We start from the raw sequence: 22,363 nt of genomic DNA, 5'->3' as shown, positions 1-22,363 counted from the left end.
CACCAGTGCCATATTCAAGGAACCTATCATATGTATGCGTTTTACAGGTGAACAGACATTTTTGTTCACTGTCATGGATTAAAGTTTGTCTGTAGGAAGCCTGTTACATAATTACATGCTCAAAGAGGAGGGGAATTACAGTAAGATAGAGGATTGCTTTCAGTGGTTTGTTACTGCAACACGGGTTAAGGACTGTCTTATATATGATAATAAAGGCAGCATGAATATAATTTATAGTGCAGGGGTTTACACATTGATTCACAGGACTGAAAGTAATCATGTCCAGCTTCTTATATTGCAGAGGGGATGCGCTATCCCGTTTTATCATCCAGGAGTCTATGTGGTGCCATGAGTGGCATGTCAGATTAGGATCCAGCTTTTTGTAGAAAAGCTGAGCAGGAACTCATTTGCATATTAGGCCACACCCCAGATGCCAAGACAGCTGGAACTGCATTCCTGTGCATTCCTGCTTTAAAAAAAAACCTGGGATCCGGGAGAAAATCCCCACTCTGCTATGAAGCTCAGTGAGTGACCTTGAGTTGGTCACTGTCTCAGCCTAACCTTTAAGAATGAGAGAACTGTATCTGCAGCTATGATTTCCTAAAGGAAGAATCAAAATTTACCAAATAGGTAGTGATCTAGGATTAAGTCAGTGCCAAAATAAAGCTGACGTATTCTAGCAGTCAAGATTTTATAGGAATGGACTGGTTCAGTGGGAGAGCAAGATGTCCAAGGAGATCAGAGCAGCAGACACTGTTATTTCATTCTTTGAATGCAAAAGGTCCCAGGTTCAGCCTTGGGATCTCCAGCTGAAAGGATCTGAGATGTCAGGCAAGCCCAGAAGGCTGTTGCTTGTCAAACTAAACAAGATAGAACTGCATTTTATGTACACTGAATAATATAGAATAATGTACACTATCCTTTCGTACTTGGAAGAAGGGAAGGATAAAAGTGAACTAAATAAATAGTCCAATGCTGTGTGAGCTCTTCAGCATGGTGCTGAGGCATATGTAATATATATGATTGCATCTTACATACAAAATTCTCTACAAAGAGGTGCTCAATCTCTGTATCAATATGAAAACAGTTTTGGTTCAGTCCCAAGAATCTAGTAAAATTTCTCCAGGCAAGAAAATGTGGCTTGCATGCTCTACTTGCCATCCCTCAATGTGGTCTAAGTTGTGAAGCACCCGCCCAAGTGGATTACTATGGTGTGTCTTGCCCTATTGTGCCTGTTTACCATGTTTTTCCACCCTCATTATGTAGATCATAAATTGAAAATCAGACTGCTAATCAGGTTAACAACAATTAGTGATGGTGCTTCAGCCACTAGGGACTGGATGGATCAGAAAAACCTCAGTGAGATCTTCTCTTTTATATGAATTTCAAAGGGACTTCTGCTTACATCAGAAAAACAGAGCTGGCCTCAGCTGTCATCTTGGGATCCCTATCCCAAGGAGGGTTTTAACTTTTTTTAAAAAAAATTCTATTTGAATGCTTCTGAGAAGTATGTTTTTCCCCAAAGACTTGATATTTCTTCTGTAGAGACCAATTAATGAAGGCTCTGTTTACTTCTAATAGTTTTCTTCTAATTATGAGTAAAACAATGTGTTTGCTTTGCATGGATCCTACCAGTTGGATTTATCAAATGTTTTGCATATCAAACTACTAGTCTATGATATCAACTACCTAGGAATCAGAATTATGTTGAACCAACGAAATGCAAATCCCACATGAATGAAAGAGGTCAGATACTAACAACAAGGTTGGGCAATTAAAAGAGGCATAGCTTTTCCCTCCTGTGGTTCCCCTTAGTCTATTTCTAGTCCTCATTAATTTCTTACACTTGAATAGAGTTGTTAATAGAGATACATTGTATTGAGAGTTGGCAGCTGTTCCTGTATCTTTGCAAGCTGAATGACAGGACAGGAGTTCAGCAGGAGAAATGGGCTCCATTGAATATTTGCATACCACAAAAAGCTTCACCATTGGATTTCTTCCCAACTATGCAGTTCTTAAAGATCTAGGAGCCCTTCTGGTAAAAACATGGCAGGTCCACATGATCAAGTAAAAGTGTGACCCGATTGTTGCTGAACACACTCCATTCAATCTTGCTTCTAAAGCAGGAAGAAACTAATTCTGTAATTCACCTCCCTTATTTTTAATCTTGTTCCTTCATGATTGTTTGAATGGATAAAAATGTGCTATTTCCATGCACATCTAATTCTGGGTCTTGTTACTTACCCAGTCCTCTTCTACATGCACTGGAATGAGGGCAAGATAACAGTGATCTGTCTGTTGAATTTCTGCCTGTAATCTAGTAAGCATGGCTAAATAATCTCTGTCCAGGAAAAAGTGTAGTGCATTTTGTTATAAAACCTATAGGTACAGAAATATTTGGTAAGGAAAGGAAGTGTGATCTCTGGAGGAAACAGTGGAGTAAAGGGGAAATTGTGAAGCTGGAATGGAAGGGAAAGAGAAGTCTAACAACGGAGCCTTGTTTGTTTTTTCAGCCTCAGTAGGATCACCTTACCCAGCATGGGTTAGGAGATGATGTCTGACATGGAAATGGCCACTGGGTATCTTCTTGATACTTTGATGTCACATTTAATAATAACCAGAAAATTCTCTAAGCAATTTTGCCCTTGCCAAATGGGTGTACTTCTGTAGCATGATTTTATAATAATGCACATGCAGAGAAAAAGGTCTCTGCCCAAGAGGCACCTGCTCACAGCAGCTAGATTTTCCCAGTGGGAGAACTGTTAGTCTGGTCTTCTCTCTCATTGTTTTAGTTATGATTAATGTCCCTGCAATGACTGTATGGGCAATCTGTCATCACCATTCAAATATGCTGTCCCTTGGTATGAAATTTCAAGAACAAGTTTATTTACAGCTCTCCAGGGAGTTATGACCACCACCTCACCCAAATCCCTACATTTCTACAGATTTCATCTTGACATCTAAGGTGTTTCTTCCTCCACCCTCACTCTCAGCTGTCAAAGGAAACCTTGGCTTCTCCCTTTTCCTCCCAAAAAGCAGAATTTGCTCATTACTGTGAAAAGGAAAGATCAAAGTTCACTCTCAGCTTTCTCCACCACATATGTGGGCTGTATCTTAATTGTGCCTCTTGTGCTCAGTGATGCTCAACTAGGCAAAAAGAGACCCAGAAAAGAGGAGATGATGAAGGAGAAAGGTTGCAAAACTTTTTTTTTGATGGGGAAAAAACCCACTTAACATTTTCCATTGAATAATTCAAACTTAAAGGACAAAAAAAATTCCTCAGAGGTATTTTAATTGAGTGGTCTCTATAAAAGAAATATAAGGAGGTGCCATGGAAAAGTGTTTGGTTTTTAAACTGACCCTGCTCTGGGCCTTTAGCAGCAGTCAAGGGGGGACTGTGGCAATAGAAACAAACAGCCCTGATGCAAGCTGAGCTCAGTGGTCCCTGTGATGGCAGCAGTGCCACAGGAGCTGCTGGGAGCAGGCTTGGGCAGTGGTGATAGCAACACTAGCCTGTAGCACTGCCAGCACCACAGAGGCCACTTGGCTCAGCTTGCTCTCTACTCCATTGGGTCTTCCAGGCACCAATGCACTGGGAATGCTCCTGGCAAGTTCAAGGACTAGTTTCCCTCTGGCCCATCAAACAGATCTCACAAGATTGTTTTGAGGATAAAATAGGAGGGGAACAGAGCAATGTAAACTGGACTGAGAAGAGGGAGGATAAGAAATACATATAAAAACAAGGCAGGAAATCTAAGATTCACTGCCTTGCCATGGCCCTATTAGCAAGTACAAGGGTATCTGTCTCTCTTGCTTCCCCCCATATGCCTTCCCCATACATCACTTTTCTCTGCTCTGGTTAGACCTCACCTAGTGCATTGCGTTTGGTTTGGGGCACCACAATTTAAGACGGCTATAGACTAGCTGGAACGTGTCCAGAGGAAGACAAGGAGGATGGTGAGGGGTCTGGAGACCAAGTCCTATTAGGAAAGGTTGAAGGAGCTGGGTATGCTTAACCTGGAGAGGAGATGATGGAGAGGTGATATGATCACCATCTTAAGGTACTTGAAGGGATGTCATATAAAGGATGGCATGGGGTTGTTTTCTGTTGGCTAGACATTAGGAAAAACTTCCTGACAGAGTGTTTCCTCAGTGTAACAGGCTTCTTCGAGAGGTGATGGGCTCTTCTCCTTTGGAAGTTTTTAAGCAGAGGCTAGATGGCCATCTGACAGTGCTGATTCTGTGAATTTAGCCAGTTCATGAGAGGGAGGGCAGGAAGGGTTGCATTAGTAGTTGATTCTTGTGGCCCTTGTTTACATACTCAGGGAAATGCTGATGCTGCTTTGGAGATCAAGAAGCATTTTTTCTCCAAGCCAGTTTGGCCAGGGGTCATGGAGGTTGTTTGTTTGTTTTTATCCATCTTCTGGGCATGGAATGGGTCAATGAGAGTTTGGCGGGGGGGTGCGGAGAGTAGTTGTGAATTTCCTGCATTGTGCAGGGGGTTGAACTAGATGACTCTGGAGGTCCCTTCCTACTCTATGGTTCTTTATATGCATGAAACAATTTATGCTTTTGCTTTAGTCTAGCATCAAAGGCAACAAAACCGTTTATTTTGTTCACTTGTACTTTTCCCAATCCCCTTTTCCTGAATTGCAATTAACTCACAAGAATCACAAACATCTATAAAGGCTTCCATTTATTTATGTACTTGCTTGAAAAAAGATAGCTAGCTTTTTACTGAGAATTCTCATTTGGGTTGCACAGCTATTGTTGCACATAATAATAATGGAATGGAATGCCCACTCAACTCTAACACTTTCCTCCTCACGCATTTGGTTTTTTTTTTTAAAAAAATGTTCAAAGGGATACCTAAGCTCTCTTGGACACTGATCAAATAGAATGCTTGCTTTTGAATGAATTTCAATCCATTTTAATTCTTTTTCATCTGCAAATGCAATTAAAAATGTTAAAAGCAATATTATTTATTTAAATTACAAGTGGACAAGGGCTGGTTTGCTTCAAAATATGATATTGCAAGGTGTGGGTAAATTTGAATACTGAAACCAGTCATTTCACACTTCAAATCCAGCACTACTTTTAACAGTTAATTTTCTGATACACACACACAAGCCCTTTCTGGATAATTGACTTGGTGTTCCAACCACACAATTCTGTTGTGATCCGCCCTGAGCCAACTTGCAGGATAGGGTGGACTAGAAATTAACAAAAATAAAAAATAATGGAGTATAATGTTTGGTCCTCCCAGTACTCACATCTGAATGGGACAACACCCATACTTTCCATTTGCAGTTTCACTATGCATAGATATGTTTGGAGATATGTTCCCCAGGGGTAGGGGGAATCTATTTGCATGTACTGAAATTGCACATTCATGGAAAAATATGCACATTGCCTCATTCACACAAAATAACAATTGTACATATTGGGAAGGTCAAATGTAGTTGTAGTGCCAAAACTAAACATCTGTAAAGGACATTTAGCAGGAAAATGTATTTCTGGCATGAAAATCTAAAGCAAAAAAATCTCCACCTCTATAGGGACTGAGATCATTTTAATAATGCACAAACCTTTTATTTTTTAGTTTATTTTTGCTTACCAGTTTTTGCTTGTAAAATTGCCATCCCTCTGTTTAGCTTTAATATGTTCATATCTCTGTTTGCACAATATGCCTATGAACAAATGTGTCTTTGATTCATAACAACAAAAAAATGAGGCAGTGGAAGAATTCCTTGCATTTCCAAACAGAATCTTCATCTCAGAAAGCACTAGGTGGCACTGTGGAGCAGTATTGCAATGAGAGTGGGAGCCAGTGACTGTTTCAGCACTGTCAGAATCTTGCAGACTCCAATACAATCACACACTATCTGTGTGTGTGTGCACATACACACATGCACACACAGAGACACTGTCTTTATTTCCTTTCTCTTCTGTCCTGGAATGGCTTGCAGTATTATAAATGAATTAAGTGTTTCTCTGTACTGTTTTTCATGTGATTGTTCCTTGTACCTAGCCAAAGTACCAAGCTATCTTTATTTTTTTAAAAAGAAACTCAGCATCAGGTTTTAGTGGGCTCTCAGCAAGACATCTGCAGTGGATCCTTTCTACTTGCTGACCATCCCCCTTCCTTAAATACACACAATGAGGCTGAGTTGCCACTGCATATGGGACCAAGGAGGGATTTTCTTTTGGCTGCTGTTGGTGCCTCTTCTACTGATGCTATCGTGTGAGAGAGAACCTCCATAATATAACTGTATCCATTCACTTCATGTATACCTTCAGCATTCTCCCAATGGGCACCCAAAGTGGCTCTCTTCCATTTTATCCTCACAATAACCCTGTGAGGCAGGTTAGGCTGAGATTGTGTGATGGGCTCAAGACCACTCAGCAAGCTTCCATGGTAGAGTGGGGATTTGAACCTGGGTCTCCCAGCTCTTAGTCTGATACTCCAAACATATCACAGTGGCTCTTAAAATTTCCCAGCTATTCTCCTTTGTCTTCTGCCCCCCTGGCCTCTGGCTCCTCTCCTCCACAATTACCCAAGGGCATATTACTCTTCTCTCTTGTGCACACTCAACCACCAGGTGCTACTTGATATGGAGAGAACAATGAAGCTTAAGCCACCCAGCCCTTCTGGGCCCCACTGGGGGGTGGTAAAAAGTGCTCCTCTTCTTCACTGCTGCCCACCCAGCGGAGGATGTAGGCCAAGGAGCTTGGGGAGCAGGCTGCCTGTATTCAGGAACTGGCAAAGAGTGCTTTGGCCTGTGATGGGCATGGGCCCTGATAGCATCTGCTGATGCCAGTGCTATTTAAAAGGAAGCCATTCTGATACCCCACCAAAACTGTTTCTCCAAAGAAAAAAGATCTTTCATTGGTGTTTCAAAATATTTAGTTTATAGGCTGCCTTCACATTTAAGTACCCATGCAAATTTGTTGTTTAAGCAAGCCATGTAACACCAGGGGAGGGAACTTTGGGAAGACCACAGATTAACTTTTGTGCTCCCTCAGCCAGGGCATGTGAAAGGCAGAAACAATTCTAAACTGCCTCTGTTGGCCTGAGGGAAAACATGTTCCTTTCCTTCCTCAGGAGGCCAGTGCAAGGAGGCAGGGTCCTCCGTATCTGTAGAGCTTTGTGAAGAGGCTCAGATGAGAATCCACCCAAAGACAATTTAGCATAATCAGTATTCTGATTAAATCACACTCCTCAGCTTTGCACAGTCTTGTCCAATTATACGCAAGAATGGAAACCAGAGGGAAACCTGTGTCCTAAATCTTGATGCTGAGTATGCAAAACTTCAATGAACCTATCACTAAGGACAGGTTTAAAATGAATTGGTAAAATTAAACAGGGCATTTCAGCCTCCCTGAAGATTCAGTAACAGACCTGAAAGTCACCATACTTCAGCAAAAACATTTCAAAAGGAGATGCAGGGTAAAGCTGCTAAGGCTGAATTCATTTGCAGATTTCATGCTATCAGGCTTGGACTCAGTAGGAACTGGGAGTGATTAGATCACTACATAAGAACATAAGAGAAGCCATGTTGAATCAGGCCAATGCCCATCCAGTCCAACACTCTGTGTCACACAGTGGCCAAAAAACCCAGGTGCCATCAGGAGGTCCATCAGTGGGGCCAGGACACTAGAAGCCCTCCCACTGTGTCCCCCCAGGCACCAAGAATACAGAGCATCACTGCCCCAAACATAAGAACATAAAGCCCTTGTCTCTCAGTAGAAGTTCATGTATGCTGTACATCTCACTTTGCCAGTCATAACTAGGTGATCCACTCTTTGAGTCATTCACTTTATTGACTGAATTGTGGGTTTCATTTGTGTGACAGTGTAGCACACCTTTTCCCTGAACTTTTAACCTCACTGTATAACAACTGCACCCTTTCCTCTGTTTGCACCCATGTATATATTTCCACCAAGTGAGAGAAATACTATATGCATTTGAAGAAATGGACTCTGACTCACAAAAGCTCAAACAAGATGTTAGTCCTTGAAGTGCTCCAAGACCCTTTGCTGGCTAGTCAGCTGTTAAGCTGAAAGAGCACAGCTTTTCAGGGCTTTGCATTCCAGCATGAGCACAAGGTTTCTGCAGTACATTTGGCCCTGAGGCTTTGTCTGGATTTACTGAGTGCTTCAGCATGCAGTAGCCAAAAGCATTCTTTCACATGCTTTCAGAAGAGGAAGTCAAGACTAGATTAACAACAGTGCTGGGTGGGGCTAGAGCCAGTGAGAGGTGATGCAGAACTAATGGACAAGATCCAAGAACTTGCAACTGAGAGAGAGAGAGAGAGCATGCTGGTAATCTCACCAGAAGATGGAACAATATATTTCCTGCAAGAGGAAGAGAGGGTAATTGTTATTTTATAGGCGGTCCCAAATCGGGACTCCTATCATGTAATAACTGCCCTTCCTTGATCCACTCAAACCTAGTGGAAGAAATCTATTCCAAGGTCCCTAACTGTATTCCTTGGCATCCATCTGGTTGCTTCCCAAGGCAAACAATACAGTTCCAAACGCTGCAACTTATAGCTTATTTATTTTTTCCTCAACTTCTTTATGTTACAAGTATGGAAAGAAAGAAAGAAAGAAAGAAAGAAAGAAAGAAAGAAAGAAAGAAAGAAAGAAAGAAAGAAAGAAAGAAAGAAAGAAAGAAAGAAAGAAAGAAAGAAAGAAAGAATTGGTTGAGGAATAATTTATGGCAGAAGTATTTGCTATCAGTAAATAAGTAAACGAATGGTAGGGCTTTTTGAAGTAACGCACAATGACTGGGAGCTGCAGTGACACAAAGAATTTGGCTGCCAGTTTGTGGAGCATCTCTCTTCAGGTAGATCGTTCTTGCTGTCAGCCGCTGTCTTCAAAGCTGCCACTGTTGCTGCAGGAATGAAATCGCATTGTACTCATGGGATCCGACACATAACCTATGGCAGGTGAAGAGAAGCTCAGTCACAAATGCCCTCCAGCCCAGCAACACCCCTCTGTCTCCGCTTCCAACTCGTAGCCATATTTACAAAAGACAATATGAATGGCATATCCAGCTAAATCAGCAATCCATAGATGTGTTCCAGATGAAATATTCCAGAGACATCTCTCTTCTGCTTCCAACTCCTCATTCCCACCCTAAGTTTAATAACTGTTCTCTGAAGAAAAATGTTAGCAGTCAGATATGAAATACAAATGTACTGCCATTCACACGCAGGGTAGTCACAACAGCCTTTATACCAACGCCTGACAAATGTGGAACCAGGATATTATAATACAGTGTCAAATTATATTTGAATTCTTTTTTTAAAAAAAGAAATACCTATTTTGACCTTGAATGGGGAATCCGACAGTCAACAATAAGCAGCTTGCCAGAAATAATTATGTCCTTAATCCTGGACAATTATCATGACAATGGCTGCTATGACAAGTACCAGGTTGCCTATTAAGTTCTGCTATTATTCTTTTATCATCTGGGTCACTGGTCAAAGTGATTGCTACTACTATTATGCTGATGTAACATTTGCCAGCCTAACCTAGTCATTGAAACTTTCTCAATACCAATTCAATAATATAGACATATTACTCTGAGCCATGAAAAAAGTTAGGAAAAGGGATATCCAAAAAGGTGAAGAAAGGACCTATATCTAATTGTATGTCACAATCACTGTCCTGTGAACTCACATCTGCTGACCCCATTGCAGCTTGAAATGTGCTGCACATCAATAGATCCCAAAATTAAGCACCAAAAGCATCTTGGTTCAAATCTAGCACATTCACTGCACTCCATGTCAGGGCAGCTTCACAGGACTACCCCAAAGCAATATAACATAACAGGAATTGTCTTTTCATACCATGTGGAATCACAACAAAATGTGCCTTTACCCGTTTAGAATATGTTTGCTGCTAACAATACAATAGCAACCAGAATTACACCCTTCTAAATCTACTGATGTCAATGCTCTTAAAAGCAAGGGCCCATGGGGGAGAAGTTCAGTGCAGGCGGCTGGGCTGTCTGCACCAGAGCCATGAATGGATGGCATTCCTCAGGGCTTTGCTTAGGCACAAGTATCTTCCCTCTGGTCTACCCAGTTGGGTTATAAAGCCATGTGGCTTTTGACAGTCACCCTTGTGGCTTTCAACAGGAGTCTTGGATGCAGCATCAGAATCAAAGGAAGCGATGACTGGAAGCAGCATGGGATGGAGAAGAGTCATCAAAGCTGCCTCTTCTCTTGGGAGAAGAGCCATCAAGAGGCAACATGGGACAGAGAAGCTTCCAGAACTGGAGCCAAGCAACAAAAATGGAGCTGCTTTCTCCTGCTTCACTGTTGCCTGCCTTCATCCAGGATCAGGGAGGGCAGCCATGTCAGGAGGTTTAGCAGACAGGGCACCTGGACATAGAGCGATGGAGCTAATATCTCACATGTCCTCACTTTTCTAGAGCTCTTTACAAGTTTGTTGTCAGTTGTCATTTAACAGGAGCACTCCAGGGACAAAAGTTCTAGTGTGCTAGGCAGTGATGCATGTCATCAATAAGCAGACTTCACACATAGAGTGGGTAATGTACTTAGAATGTAAATCTGTCCTTTTTTTTTTTTTGGCTAACATGTTTTCAGCTCAGTACGTTGCAGGTATTGATAAAAGCATCATGGATGCCTTATCTTGCCTCAGGAGGAGAGGTTGACATCAGAAGGAGAGGTTCTGCAGTTTCCAAATTGGAAGAGGTTTGCTGCATGGGCAGACCCCAACAGGCCTATCACCTTTGCCATTCTGTCTAAGCCAAGGGTGTCAAACTCATGAGGGCTGGATCTGACACAAACGGGACCATGTTGAGTCAGTCCATGTGGGTCATAAAAGGTAATGCCTGGTAGCAGAGATATAAACTTTATAAGGACACAGACAAACGCAATTAAAGATTTTTTAAAAAAACCCTTAAAACATACTTAAAACATTAGCACTTAGTGGTCTTAAAGGTGCTTTCTTTGTATCTCTCTCATAGGATCCAGGGAACCAGGCAAAGGAAGCTCTGGCTCTTTCTTTCCTTCCCCAGGGGACCAGAAGGGGAAGAGCCTCAGCCAATAGAAGGAACAGAGGCTTGGCTGTGCAATTGAGAGAACTTGGCAAAGCAAGCTCTCCTCCCCCCCTTACTCCCCAAGGGAGGAACCTCAGCCAATGGAGAAAATAGAAAATAGCTCCTGTGCGATTTAGCAAGCCTGGAAAAGTAAGCTGTGATGCAGAAGGAATCAAGAGAGAGGGAGAAGGAAGCAGACAACAGCCAGTTGTTTGGAGGCCTGATAGGAGCCCTCTGGAGGCCTGATTCGGTCCCTGAGCTGCATGTTTGACACCCCTGGTCTAAGTTCTTCTGTCAGCTCCCTAAGCTTTGTTGGCTTGCATTTGAGGCCAAATTATTTGAGAGTGTCTTTATGCTAGCCTTCTCTGGGGCCCTCATGATGGGCTTGTTAGTGGTCAGCTCCTGCAGGGGCCAATCTGGTCATGTACTGGAGATACAAGACATGAATGTTTGTGTATCAGGCAATCCAAAACTGAACAGAGGAGTCAGGGTGCACAGTTGTGTCTGGATGGTGCCCAGACCAGTTGTTAGCTCAGTACAGATCACCTTGGCTTTCCTGTTGGTGCACCTCCACTGTCCAGCCCCCCTCCTCATTCACTCAGATGTCTCTCCACTCAGCAGGTACTAATTTACCAGTATCCTCAGGGCCAGCCTGGTTGCTTTAGGGCTTCTGCACAGGGAATTCAGGGCACACTCCTTCAGAACTAGGGCAGCTACTGCTGCAGCTGTGCTGGGACTCCATCTTCCTGCATCCAGGCAACTGGCAGGTGGTGGTGTACAAAACTTACATTCTGCTGTACTTGTGGGCTAGCTGCTGATTTCCTATTCTAGTTTCAGCACCTCCTCTGTAGTCTGTCTGGATATGTGGGCACAGCATTGTGCACTGAGCTGGAGTCTATGCAGCATCTACTAGCTGGGGTAGGCACCTGAGTTTGGAACACTATGCATCAACTGGATTGATATGAAGGGATGCTTTGAGACTCACTCATGCCCATGATTCTTCATTATATCCACCGAAGCAGGCCCTCCAATGCACTGTTCATCCCAGCTGGGTGAGAACGACCTTTGCACTCACAAGAGCCTGGATTTAATATGAATGGTAAAGAGTGACCTGTGGTCTCTGTCTTCTCAGCTCCCCAGCACACAGCATTTTTGGTCCAACATGTTAAAGAGGTGCTCCTGGTGGGGTGTCTACTGTCTGGAAAAGGTGGGTGTGGCCAGGTGGAAGGTCACAAATGTGGTGGGCTACATTGTCAAGGCCTTGTTGAGGTCACCTGATCCATCATCCTGACATTTCCTTAGGGCAGGAAGCATATTCCATGTGGAAGGTGTCTATCTCTCAAAGTGGGGCCATGACATCTGGCTGCATGGGGTTCAAAATAAATTGTAGGGTTAGTTGCAGCTTTGGCAGGATTGCCTGATACACAAACATTCATGTCTTGTACCTCCAGTACATGACCAGACTGGCCCCTGCAGGAGCTGACCACTAACAAGCTGGGCATGTCCCCTGTAAACTCTCACGCCAAAATCCTATAAGGGGTCCCCAAAGTTAGAGAAATGGGCATGCAGGAATGTGCTTCCTGTCAAAATGGACATGGCTCCATGCTGACACTACCACAAGAGATAGGTGAGGAGCCCGCCCAGCTCACTGTCAAGTGGCAGAGGAAACCATGCAGTGGCTTGTCATCCCATGATGCCCCTGTCAGGAGGGCTCTGGGATAGTTAGTTCATTGGTCAATGGGTGGGTTGGCTGATGATTGGATCAGTTGCCCTTATGTTGCACCAAGGCTCTATCAAATGTAACCAATAAAGTTGTGGCCATACAAGAAAATTAAGAAAAAGTACAAGTCCAGGATATAGAAAATACTTCTGTTGAAGATTTTCCAGGATTTTAGCCACAAGCTCCCTGATGATAAGTCAAATACCATAAACAGCAAGGGATGTTCAATAAAACAGTGCAATACGGTCTGTTCTTTAAAAATCTGAAAGAGAGCTGAAACAACCTAAAGGAAAGCCTTTGTGCCTAGAAATCACAATGAGAAGTGCTCCCATCTTCCTAGACATCATACAGTACTCTGACAGCAATGGAGTATCAAGATATGATAAATGGGCATAGAAAAACACCCCCTTCCCCAATCATTGGAAGACATTCTGAGTAGTGGATCAAAGAATGCCAGGTTCCAGCTGTTTTATATGACAATCATTCAGCACAGCTGAATACAAGTATACCATATTTTCTTTGGCACTCCAAGCTCACACATGGATGTGTTCTCATGAACCTTAGCTGTTTATAACAATATAAGATGGTGGATCTGCTCCTATGATTCCTGTCTGTTATCTGAGAGGCATTGTTCTAGAGGAAGGAGCTTGCTCTGGCAGAAGTCAGCTCCATCAAAGAAAACTTTTTAGTGGAAGAGAGTCCTAAGAGCCAGACCATAGACCTATGAAATTAGCACCATATTTCCAAAGTAATGTCTGTCAAACTCTCATTACATTTTTAGATGGTAAACATTTACAATATCCTGTGTGGAAATATCATAATGCAATGGGTCAAATTGCTCTCAGATGTACATGGGAATTGTTGAAATGTACCTGAAGAATCTTAACTATGGTTACATTTGTGAATTTTGGACTGAAGTACCATCGTGCAGAGTGGTAAAGCTGCAGTACTGCAGTCGGAACCCTCTGCTCATGACCTGAGTTCGATGCCAGTGGAAGCTGGTTCAGGTAGCCGACTCCAGGTTGACTCAGCCTTCCATCCTTCCGAGGTGGGTAAAATGAGTACCCAGCTTGCTGGGGGAAAGTGTAGATGACTGGGGAAGGCAATGGCAAACCACCCCGTAAAAAGTCTGCTGTGAAAACGTTGTGAAAGCAACATCACCCCAGAGTTGAAAACGACTGGTGCTTGCACAGGGGACTACCTTTACCTTTTTACCAGCAAAATCCCAAGACATATTTTTACAATTTTCACTGTGCTTTCATGATTAACTTCATTATAAAGAAAAGGGATCAGTCCATTAACAGAATTAATCTTTGGTTAATCTGAGAACCTACCATTTCGGTCAATAGGTGGATACTGAAAATTTCTCCTCATCTCTTCCAGTGAAAGACCCTGTGAAGGATGTTGCCCAGTGCTGTAAAATTGATTGAAAAAAGAAGCTGCCTTTACATTTTTGCTTACATATACAATATGCTTTAAAAGAAATTCAATGACCTCTATATTAAACATAACTTTTAAAGAGAAACCATCACACTGGATGGAACATAGTGTGTAAATGCACACACATATACACCCATACCCAGAGGAAGAGCATTTCCAATATAACACCATATCAATCTTTAGCTTTTCCTCACCATTCTTGGTATGCTTTTGATTTTAGTAGCAATTTTAAGTAACAAGCCCCAGTATATTAGAAACATTTTATCAGCACCAGTGGTATCAGGTTGATGTATATTAATTTTGTTGAGAAAGTGAACATCACCTTTCTGAAGTGAATCCCAATGCTGCTTGCTGTAAATATGTTCTTTTATCCTCAGAAACGATCAGGTTAAGTCTGCCTCTATCAGATCTTCTCAGATGACCGGCAAACAGATGCTGCTGAGTATGCCTGCCCAGTGAATAGAAACTACCCTAACCACTTCATAATATCTAGGAGTTTCATAAAAGTATGTCTGTTCTACTCTATGGGAAAGTATACCGATATCTGAAGTGGTTTCAAAGAACCAAACTGGAAGTAACTTTCATGAAGCTGTGGCTGAAAAGAAAAATCCAAGATTATTTCCAGAAATGTATTTTTCTTGGTGATTTTTGATACGGGCAATTTCTAACTGATGGCAGGTAAGAATTTTGCATATTAATTTAGCTACTTTTTGCTAGTAGTACTGGAGCTGTATTCTTAAACATACATTCCTGGAAGTAAATTCCCTTAAAACAAATTGAGCTAATACCACATAAATGTATTTAGTGCTGAGGAGACTTATCGTATTGCACTGGTAATATTTTACCTTTATCTTGATCCTGGCAGATTCTAATGTCACCTATTTTCTTTGTTTGAAACATCTCTGGATTTCTTTTAATGTTTTCAGTGCAGAAATAGAAGATTTCCCCTTTAATAATTTAAAAATAGCTGTCCCATATACCCAACTTTGAAAATTAACACTGTGTGCTTCTGTAATGTTTGACTACTTTTTCTCCATCCAACTATGTATCTTTTTTTGTAGGATATTGTCATAACAAAGTGTTAAGTGAAACCAAAGCAGAAAATTAAGGTCAGGAATAGTAACTGTTTATGTACATACCAAAGTGCTATCAAGTCCATCAAGTCTCAGCTGACTTATGGTGACCCCAGCAAGGCACTTTCAAGGCAAATGAGAAACAGGGATGGTTTGCCATTCCCTTTCTCTGCAGAGTCTTCTTTGATGGTCCTCCAAGTACTGACCCTTCTTAGCTTCTAAGCTAAGTACTGACAAGATGAGATTTCCTTCCTGGTAGTAACTGTTTACTCTGGCATTTTATTTAAGTTCAGATCCAAAGAACTATTTTCAAAGAAATCCAACTAGAGTGGGATTTTTGCCCTTTTGGGGGTGGGGGAAGGCAAAACACCTCCCCCATTTCAAAAATAAGTTATCAAGTGGCTGCTCAAAACACAGAAGTCACTTTGGGGACAATTTAATAGTTCTTTGGATCCTTGTCCTATTCATTGGCAAAGCTCTTCTTTAAACTCTACAGACAAAGGCCCTTTAATTAACTAATAATATTTGCCAACAAATATTCAGCAGTTTTTAAGCAAGTAGGCTTCTGGAAATAAGCAATTATTTTAATTGCCACAATTGTACAGACTAGGCTTTAATGTAAATCCTAGTTATAATCCAAAAGAAAAATACACATACAATGCAATATGGCATTCAAGATGTTCTTCATTAATGAACTGCAAGGCACGTATTTCTACTCCGTGGTTAGAGGCAGAAGAAATTCATATTGATAGTGTTGCAGGATCTCTGTTGAGCTGAAAGAGTTTGTTCATTTATTTGCTTAATAAATCTATTTATTCATTCATGCTATTTAGAGAAGCCTGCTTCATCTTTGTTACTAATTCGGAGTCACATTTACTGAAATGAAAACTAATGCATAGTAGCTAAAGCATATGCAGAGAACAACATCTAATGAGGGTCAAGGTCAAATACAAAATTCAGTCAATGCAGCACTGATATTAGTCTAAATCTCTCTCTCTCTTTGCTCTGTTGCCATGGTCACAATTTCCCCCCTTGTCTCTGGCTGTTTCCCTTCCAGAGGCGGAGAGTGAGGAGCCCTCAGCCAATCGAGGGAAGGCTTTCTTTCTCTCCTCTGTGAAGCAGTGACAGGCAGCTCAGTCAATAGGAAAGTATCTGATTCGTGACCAGTTTGCTAAGGGAATTATTATATAGGGGAGATTAACTGCAAAGCAATATGTTTACAAAAGCCTGCTAATACAGGATCTACAATTTACCCTCAATGTTTTCCTTTTTTGGAATGGTGATGTAAGCAAGAATGGACTTTCTGTAAACTCTGTATGTTGGAAATACGCCTGTCAGCTTTTTAAACTGGTCACTCTTGCTATCCCCTTTAATATCAGTTTGATCTATAGAAGTTATCAGATGAAGTTTTAGCTTCATGCTATAAAAAGCTTCAGCTGCCCATTTCCACTCACTAAACTTCTGCTGAAGGGACAGAATGCTGTTAGTTCCCCACCATCATCCTTCCTCCCAGTGCTTGAGACCTGTATTTCTCTAACAACAGTTAACACATATTTTATAAAAGATTGGACACATTCTTGGAGGATATGTCTATCAATGGCTTTAAGTCACAATGGTGAAGGCAATATGTTACTGCTAACAGCTAATTTTCTGATGGATTGTGGTCTCAAAATACTTATTAGGAAAGCTCAGTGTTATTCTAATTCTACATATGGCAAAACTAAGGCCCAGCAAGGTAAAATAATGGCAATTTCATGGAAGTGTAAAAGAAGCGAAGACATTTCCTTTGGAAATGCCAGATAACATTGCCATTCTGTCTCCCCATCCCCACCCCAACTCTCAGTTATACTGGGGGATTATGTCTGGATACTCTGGTCTGCAAGTGAATTTTATGCATCTTATAAGCAAAAGCATATCCATGCCTTAAATGTGACAACTTTAGCAGGATCAGGAGTTCTAGCTGAAATCCTAAACACAGTTACAAGAAGTATTAAATAGTGAGTTCAGCCATGGCTAAGAATATAACTCTTTATTAAATAACACGGAACTGGGGAACATTCAGGCAAAGCAGGCAATATATACAGTTGGGGAAGGAAGCACACACCGCTTTTAGTCAGTGGGAAACCACCCTATTGATCTCTCCAGGATCCTTCATTAGCATGTAGATTGATATATGCCTTGTGCGCCCCAATTGGCCAATTCACACAGAACGGCCATTCAGAATGTAGGCATTTGGATCCTGAAAGGTAGAAGCATGCTTCAGTACTCAAACAGTATGTATGCACAGAACAGTGTATGAGCAAGGCCCAATACATAACAACAAGGAATTAAGTTTCACTTAAATCAGCAAGAATTATTCACAAGATTTAAAAAATGCTTCTCCTTGACAGAGAAATAGGATCTTGGTGACTTGGCTTTCCAAATACCTGTTTAAGACTGAGAAAGACTTCTCTTTGGCTCACTTGTGCAAAAGGCCTCCAGACTGCATAGTAGCACTGGTACAAGAATGAGAGGATTCATAAAGGGCTTTGCTGATATTTGCCAGATCTTACCTGGTTGCTGGCGAGGGACCACAGTCCTCTTCCTGGGAATCTTTGGCACATGAGCAAAGTCCCCACACCATGATGATGTCATTGTGCCAGCATGTCATGTAGGGAACTCTCAATTATTTGCAAGAAAACTCTATGGTCACCATAGAGTTTTTACCCCAATGCTAGATCATCAGCTCATTGACTTAAATGGATTTAGAAAGGTATAACTCTGTTAAAGTTGCCAGCTCTGGATTGGAAAATACCTGGAGATTCTGGGGTGTGTGTGTGTGTGTGTGTGGAGCCTAGTGAGGGTGGGATTTGGGGAGGGGAAAGATCTTAGCAGGGTACAATGCCACAGAGTCCACCCTCTGAAGTGCCATTTTATCCAGAGGGGAACTGATTTCTGTCATCTGGAGATGAGTTGTAATAGAGGTATATCTCCAGGCTTTACCTGGATGCTAGCAAGCCTAAACTCTGTTTAGGGCTGGCTGATATTTTAGAGGAAAACATGGGCATACTTAGTGGATTTTTGGCTTGACCAATTTTTTGGTGTTAAGAACCAGTTCTTAGGGCTGCCTCACATTGTCCATGAGGAGAATGCCATAAGATGCTTCCAAAAAGTATATGAAGTGGCCCCAAGAAAAATGAAACATCATTTTTTTTTTTTAGAAGGATCACTTTGCCAGCAAAATATGATGGAATTAGTTTACTTCACAGAAATGAATAAAAATTTCTAAAATTATATCTCTGGCCAAAAAATAACATACAAGACTCCGCTTATTGAGAAGGAAGGAAGAATTTCGAGGAATTATTTTTAATTCATGCTTGGAACTTCACAGCAAACAAACCAAACATACTTCAACAAACCAGCCAGTAAACAAAATAAGCTTCAGGACTAGAAAATTAATTAAGATGATTCCTTTTCAGTGACTAGTTAGATCCATCAGCCAGAACTGAAATTCACCACTGAAGCACCTCTCTGTTTGGACTGATATCTCCTTTCTCTTTTCTATCGGACATGCTCCACACTGAGTTGAAGCAGGTAGGGGAAATCCTGGACTAATTAGTTCTAAAAGCAAGTTGTGCTCAAGTAGAATAGAATTAACATGTTGGTGAGTCATTTATACTCTTATCCAAGAATTTTAAAAGTACACTGAGCTTGCACCTGAACATACAATTACATTTTTCTTTGGAGTTGAATTTAAGCATTGAACGTAAAGTAATTTCTCTTAAACTCCATTTCTGTTACAGTTTTACTGGCATTCACACAAAGCCTTTTGTAAATTGTCATTCAGTTTCTCCAAAATTTGACATTAGCTGGGAAGTGTAGTAATTTACAGCTATTTGTTAAGTTTAATTGTATACAATAGTATTATCTTATCTTTAACAGACAGTGGATGGACCCACACCAAAATGAACAGATACAACTAATGACACCTATTGAAGTGCAGACAAGACATAAAGACTGTGTGGCCATTTGGGATGACTAAGTAGAGGCCTCCTTTAATGTGAGGTGCAAGCCAAATGGCCCTTTGTGAAGAAACTGGCCTTGCTTATCCATTTCTTGGACTTTCAAAGTTTAGTTCAGGCTTTTGGGTCTATTACATTGCTGAAGGCTCTCAGGCTCCTCTCTTCAACCCAAAGCCTTCTTGTGGGACAAGGAGGCTTTGATACCTTTCTGTTCTCTTTCCCACCATATGGTCCTGGTCAGGAAACAAGTAATGCTATACTATATTTCCTTCATATACATTTTACTGACTAAAAAGACCACTAATCTTGGAGCAGGGTCTTTAGGGAAGCACATTCATATTCCTGACTCTCTACTTTCCTCCACCTTCACTCACGGCAACTGAGTACATGCACCTTTACTGTGAAGCTTACCACTTGTTTATGTTAATAATGCAGAGTCTGAGAAGATCAGATTGTGACTGAAAAATATAGCAGCCCCAAGATCACAGACAGTGGACACTCCCAGCATCAATTATTGTGACTCCCCTGTTGCACCGATATTATTGAAGGCAACAGAAAGATGACATGCTCAGCAAATTCCCTTTGGTAAAACTCTTATTCTCGCGTTTTAGTGTGGGTAAATGTGAACACATGAAGCAACTAATGTGTAATAGTGGTTAGAGTGTTGTACTACAGCTGGAGAGACCTGGGATCCAATCCCCACTTTGCTATGGAGCTCACTGAGTAACCTTGAACTGGTCAGATTCTCTCAGCCTAGCATGCCTCACGAGGTAAGGGTCCATGCACGAAGTCCTGAACTCTTTTGGAGAATAAACAGAATAAAAACCTTATACTAAATCAGGCTTCTTTTCAGTCTAGATCACATGAATACATAGAGCTGCCTTACACTGAATTGGACCATTGGTTCATCCGAGTCATACTGTCTACTTGATTGGCAGCAGCTTTCCAGGGTCTCAGGGAAAGGTCTTTTACATAATCTACTACCAGATCCTTTTAGATGGACATGCTGGGGATTGAACCTGGGACCTTCTGCATTCCCAGCAGAAGCTCTACTAATGGCCCACAGCCCCTCCCAATCATTCTCTATTCTAAATGGAAGTCCAAGGATTGAACTTGGCACTTCCTGCAGGCAACACATGTATTCTGCTCTTGAGCCACAGCCCCTTCTTTTCCCTCTGTGAAGGCACTGACATTCTGAATTCAATAGTGTTTAGGAAGTATCAGGATGGTCAGTTGGTGTCTCCACACTATCTAGTCAAGGGGTACTTGTGTAAATAGAAAATCTTCATGGCCACAGATACAAAGTTATAAATAAACAACTCCACATTCAGTGTTATAAAAGCACACCCCAAAGTATAGAATTTTCACAAAGAAACTTAACTGAAAGGAAACTCTAGCAGGGGAATAGGTAATCCAATATGCCAAAGGTTCCCATAGGAACACCACATCTTTTATTTATACCTGCTTGGAACAGATGCCTCATTTGGAGTCTGGCATGTTGAAAGCACAGGCGGCAGCTCTTAAAGATGAGCTGTTGCAAGCTAGTCTCCCTGCTGCTAAACAAGATTCTTGGTGCTCTTGAGCCCACTGCCTTTCAATGGTTACTGGCTTCTTGTGGTTCATTAAAGGCTGCCATGCAGCATTTTAAAGGCTCACCATAAAGAGCATGTGCTACGAAATGCTCTCCCCTGGTAAAGCTACAGGCTAATGTGTGTGTTGGGCTGGAGTGGGGTAGGGATGCTGGTGCATAAAAAGATAAGATGCTTTTCCAAACAGCAGGTTCCCTGTGCATCTGCTGTGCTCCATCTCAAAGACATAACTGTGAATGATGCAATGATAGTTCACAGCTTACACTCATTAGCACCAAGCCAGTGGCCATGGCTCCTAGACTGGAAACAGCTGGGTGGTTAGCAAACTTAGAGACTGATCCGGAGGCTGCCATCTGAAGGGTGCCTGTCACACTATTTCAAACAGCATCTGTATAGACTTGGAATCACATCTTCAGTGTGGATTTCTATCCCCTTCTTGTTTAAGGTCTGAAAACTCAGCAAAGTTTGCATTAAAAATACAATAATCAGGACAGCCAGCCAGGAAACCCAAATAAAATGTCTTGCCGAGCACTTATGAGCAGATGGATCTCAGAGGGTAATCAAACTGTTTGTGCAACAGGATGCTGTGTGACAGTGACTGATGTGCCTGGGCAGTGAATCATGGTGTACAGCAAATCAAAGAAAAGTGATCTCAGGATTGTTTAGCCATGTTAAAGTCATGCCAGAAGAAGGAGAACAAGTGGAGGAAACAAGCCATGGAGCCAGCACCCCTGGGAAGTTTATTTTGGGTCTATTTTGGGTTATACTAGTTCCTTCCAGGAAGTGATGGCTTTACTAGATGGCTTTTAAAAAAGTAACCTATATCTTGAATTACTCAAATTTCAGGTTTCTAAGTCATGTAGAAGTAGCCCAAGTAGCCCAGTAGTCTAAAGGTCTGTGTGAGAGACCCAAGCATCTTTATGTAAAAGATATGTTTGTCATTCACTGGGTATCAGAACAGTTAGGTAGCTCTATATGAGATAAATGCTGAAATTTGAGCCTTCTCATTTAGAAATGAGAAGCTGGAGCAGTAGTGAAAGCTCTGTGTTCCCCACTGCTCCAGTCCTTATCAGAGATACTATGATATGTTTCACCTTAACAGAAATGCTTCTTAGTCTACACAAACCCCAGGAAGGAGAGGGGAGTTGGGATCATGAGCACAGCAGAGCAATTACTGCAAAATTTATTGTGCTTTATGCTGGCGCAATGGGCCATTCCAAGACAATGCATAGCAGGTGCTGAAAGGGTAGGTGTGTTCACACACACTTAATAATTTGCAACTGGATTTTTACTGTGCAAGAATGGCCAAATCCACTTACAAACAGTCACCATTTGAAAGCACCCAATATCTCCTCACTCTACTTGAACCCAAGGGCTCCTTCTACACTCTTTGAGAAAGAACACTTAAAACTTAGAAGTCCTGTTATGTTTTGTCTGTCAACCATACCCCTTGGCTTCTTAGC

At 41.7% G+C, this 22,363-nt stretch overlaps 1 protein-coding gene across 2 annotated transcripts in view; it reads right to left on the bottom strand.

Moving 5' to 3' along the window:
• Nucleotides 1-8,702: 8,702 nt before the first annotated feature.
• The window catches only part of TNNI3K (TNNI3 interacting kinase), a 342,231-nt gene continuing 328,570 nt past the window's right edge, over nucleotides 8,703-22,363 (bottom strand). For both annotated transcript variants that reach the window (XM_060232023.1, XM_060232024.1), the window contains 2 exons: nucleotides 14,132-14,211; nucleotides 8,703-8,945 (listed from right to left, as the gene is read on the bottom strand). In XM_060232023.1, the coding sequence (XP_060088006.1) occupies nucleotides 8,869-8,945; nucleotides 14,132-14,211 (157 nt within the window). In that variant the 3' untranslated portion in view covers nucleotides 8,703-8,868. The remainder of the gene's footprint in view (nucleotides 8,946-14,131; nucleotides 14,212-22,363) is intronic.

The sequence above is a fragment of the Heteronotia binoei genome, chromosome 2 (assembly GCF_032191835.1).
Source record: "Heteronotia binoei isolate CCM8104 ecotype False Entrance Well chromosome 2, APGP_CSIRO_Hbin_v1, whole genome shotgun sequence".
Taxonomy (NCBI): Eukaryota; Metazoa; Chordata; class Lepidosauria; order Squamata; family Gekkonidae; genus Heteronotia; species Heteronotia binoei.
Note: the sequence above shows the minus strand (reverse complement) of the source record. Positions and strands in the feature narration are given on the sequence as shown.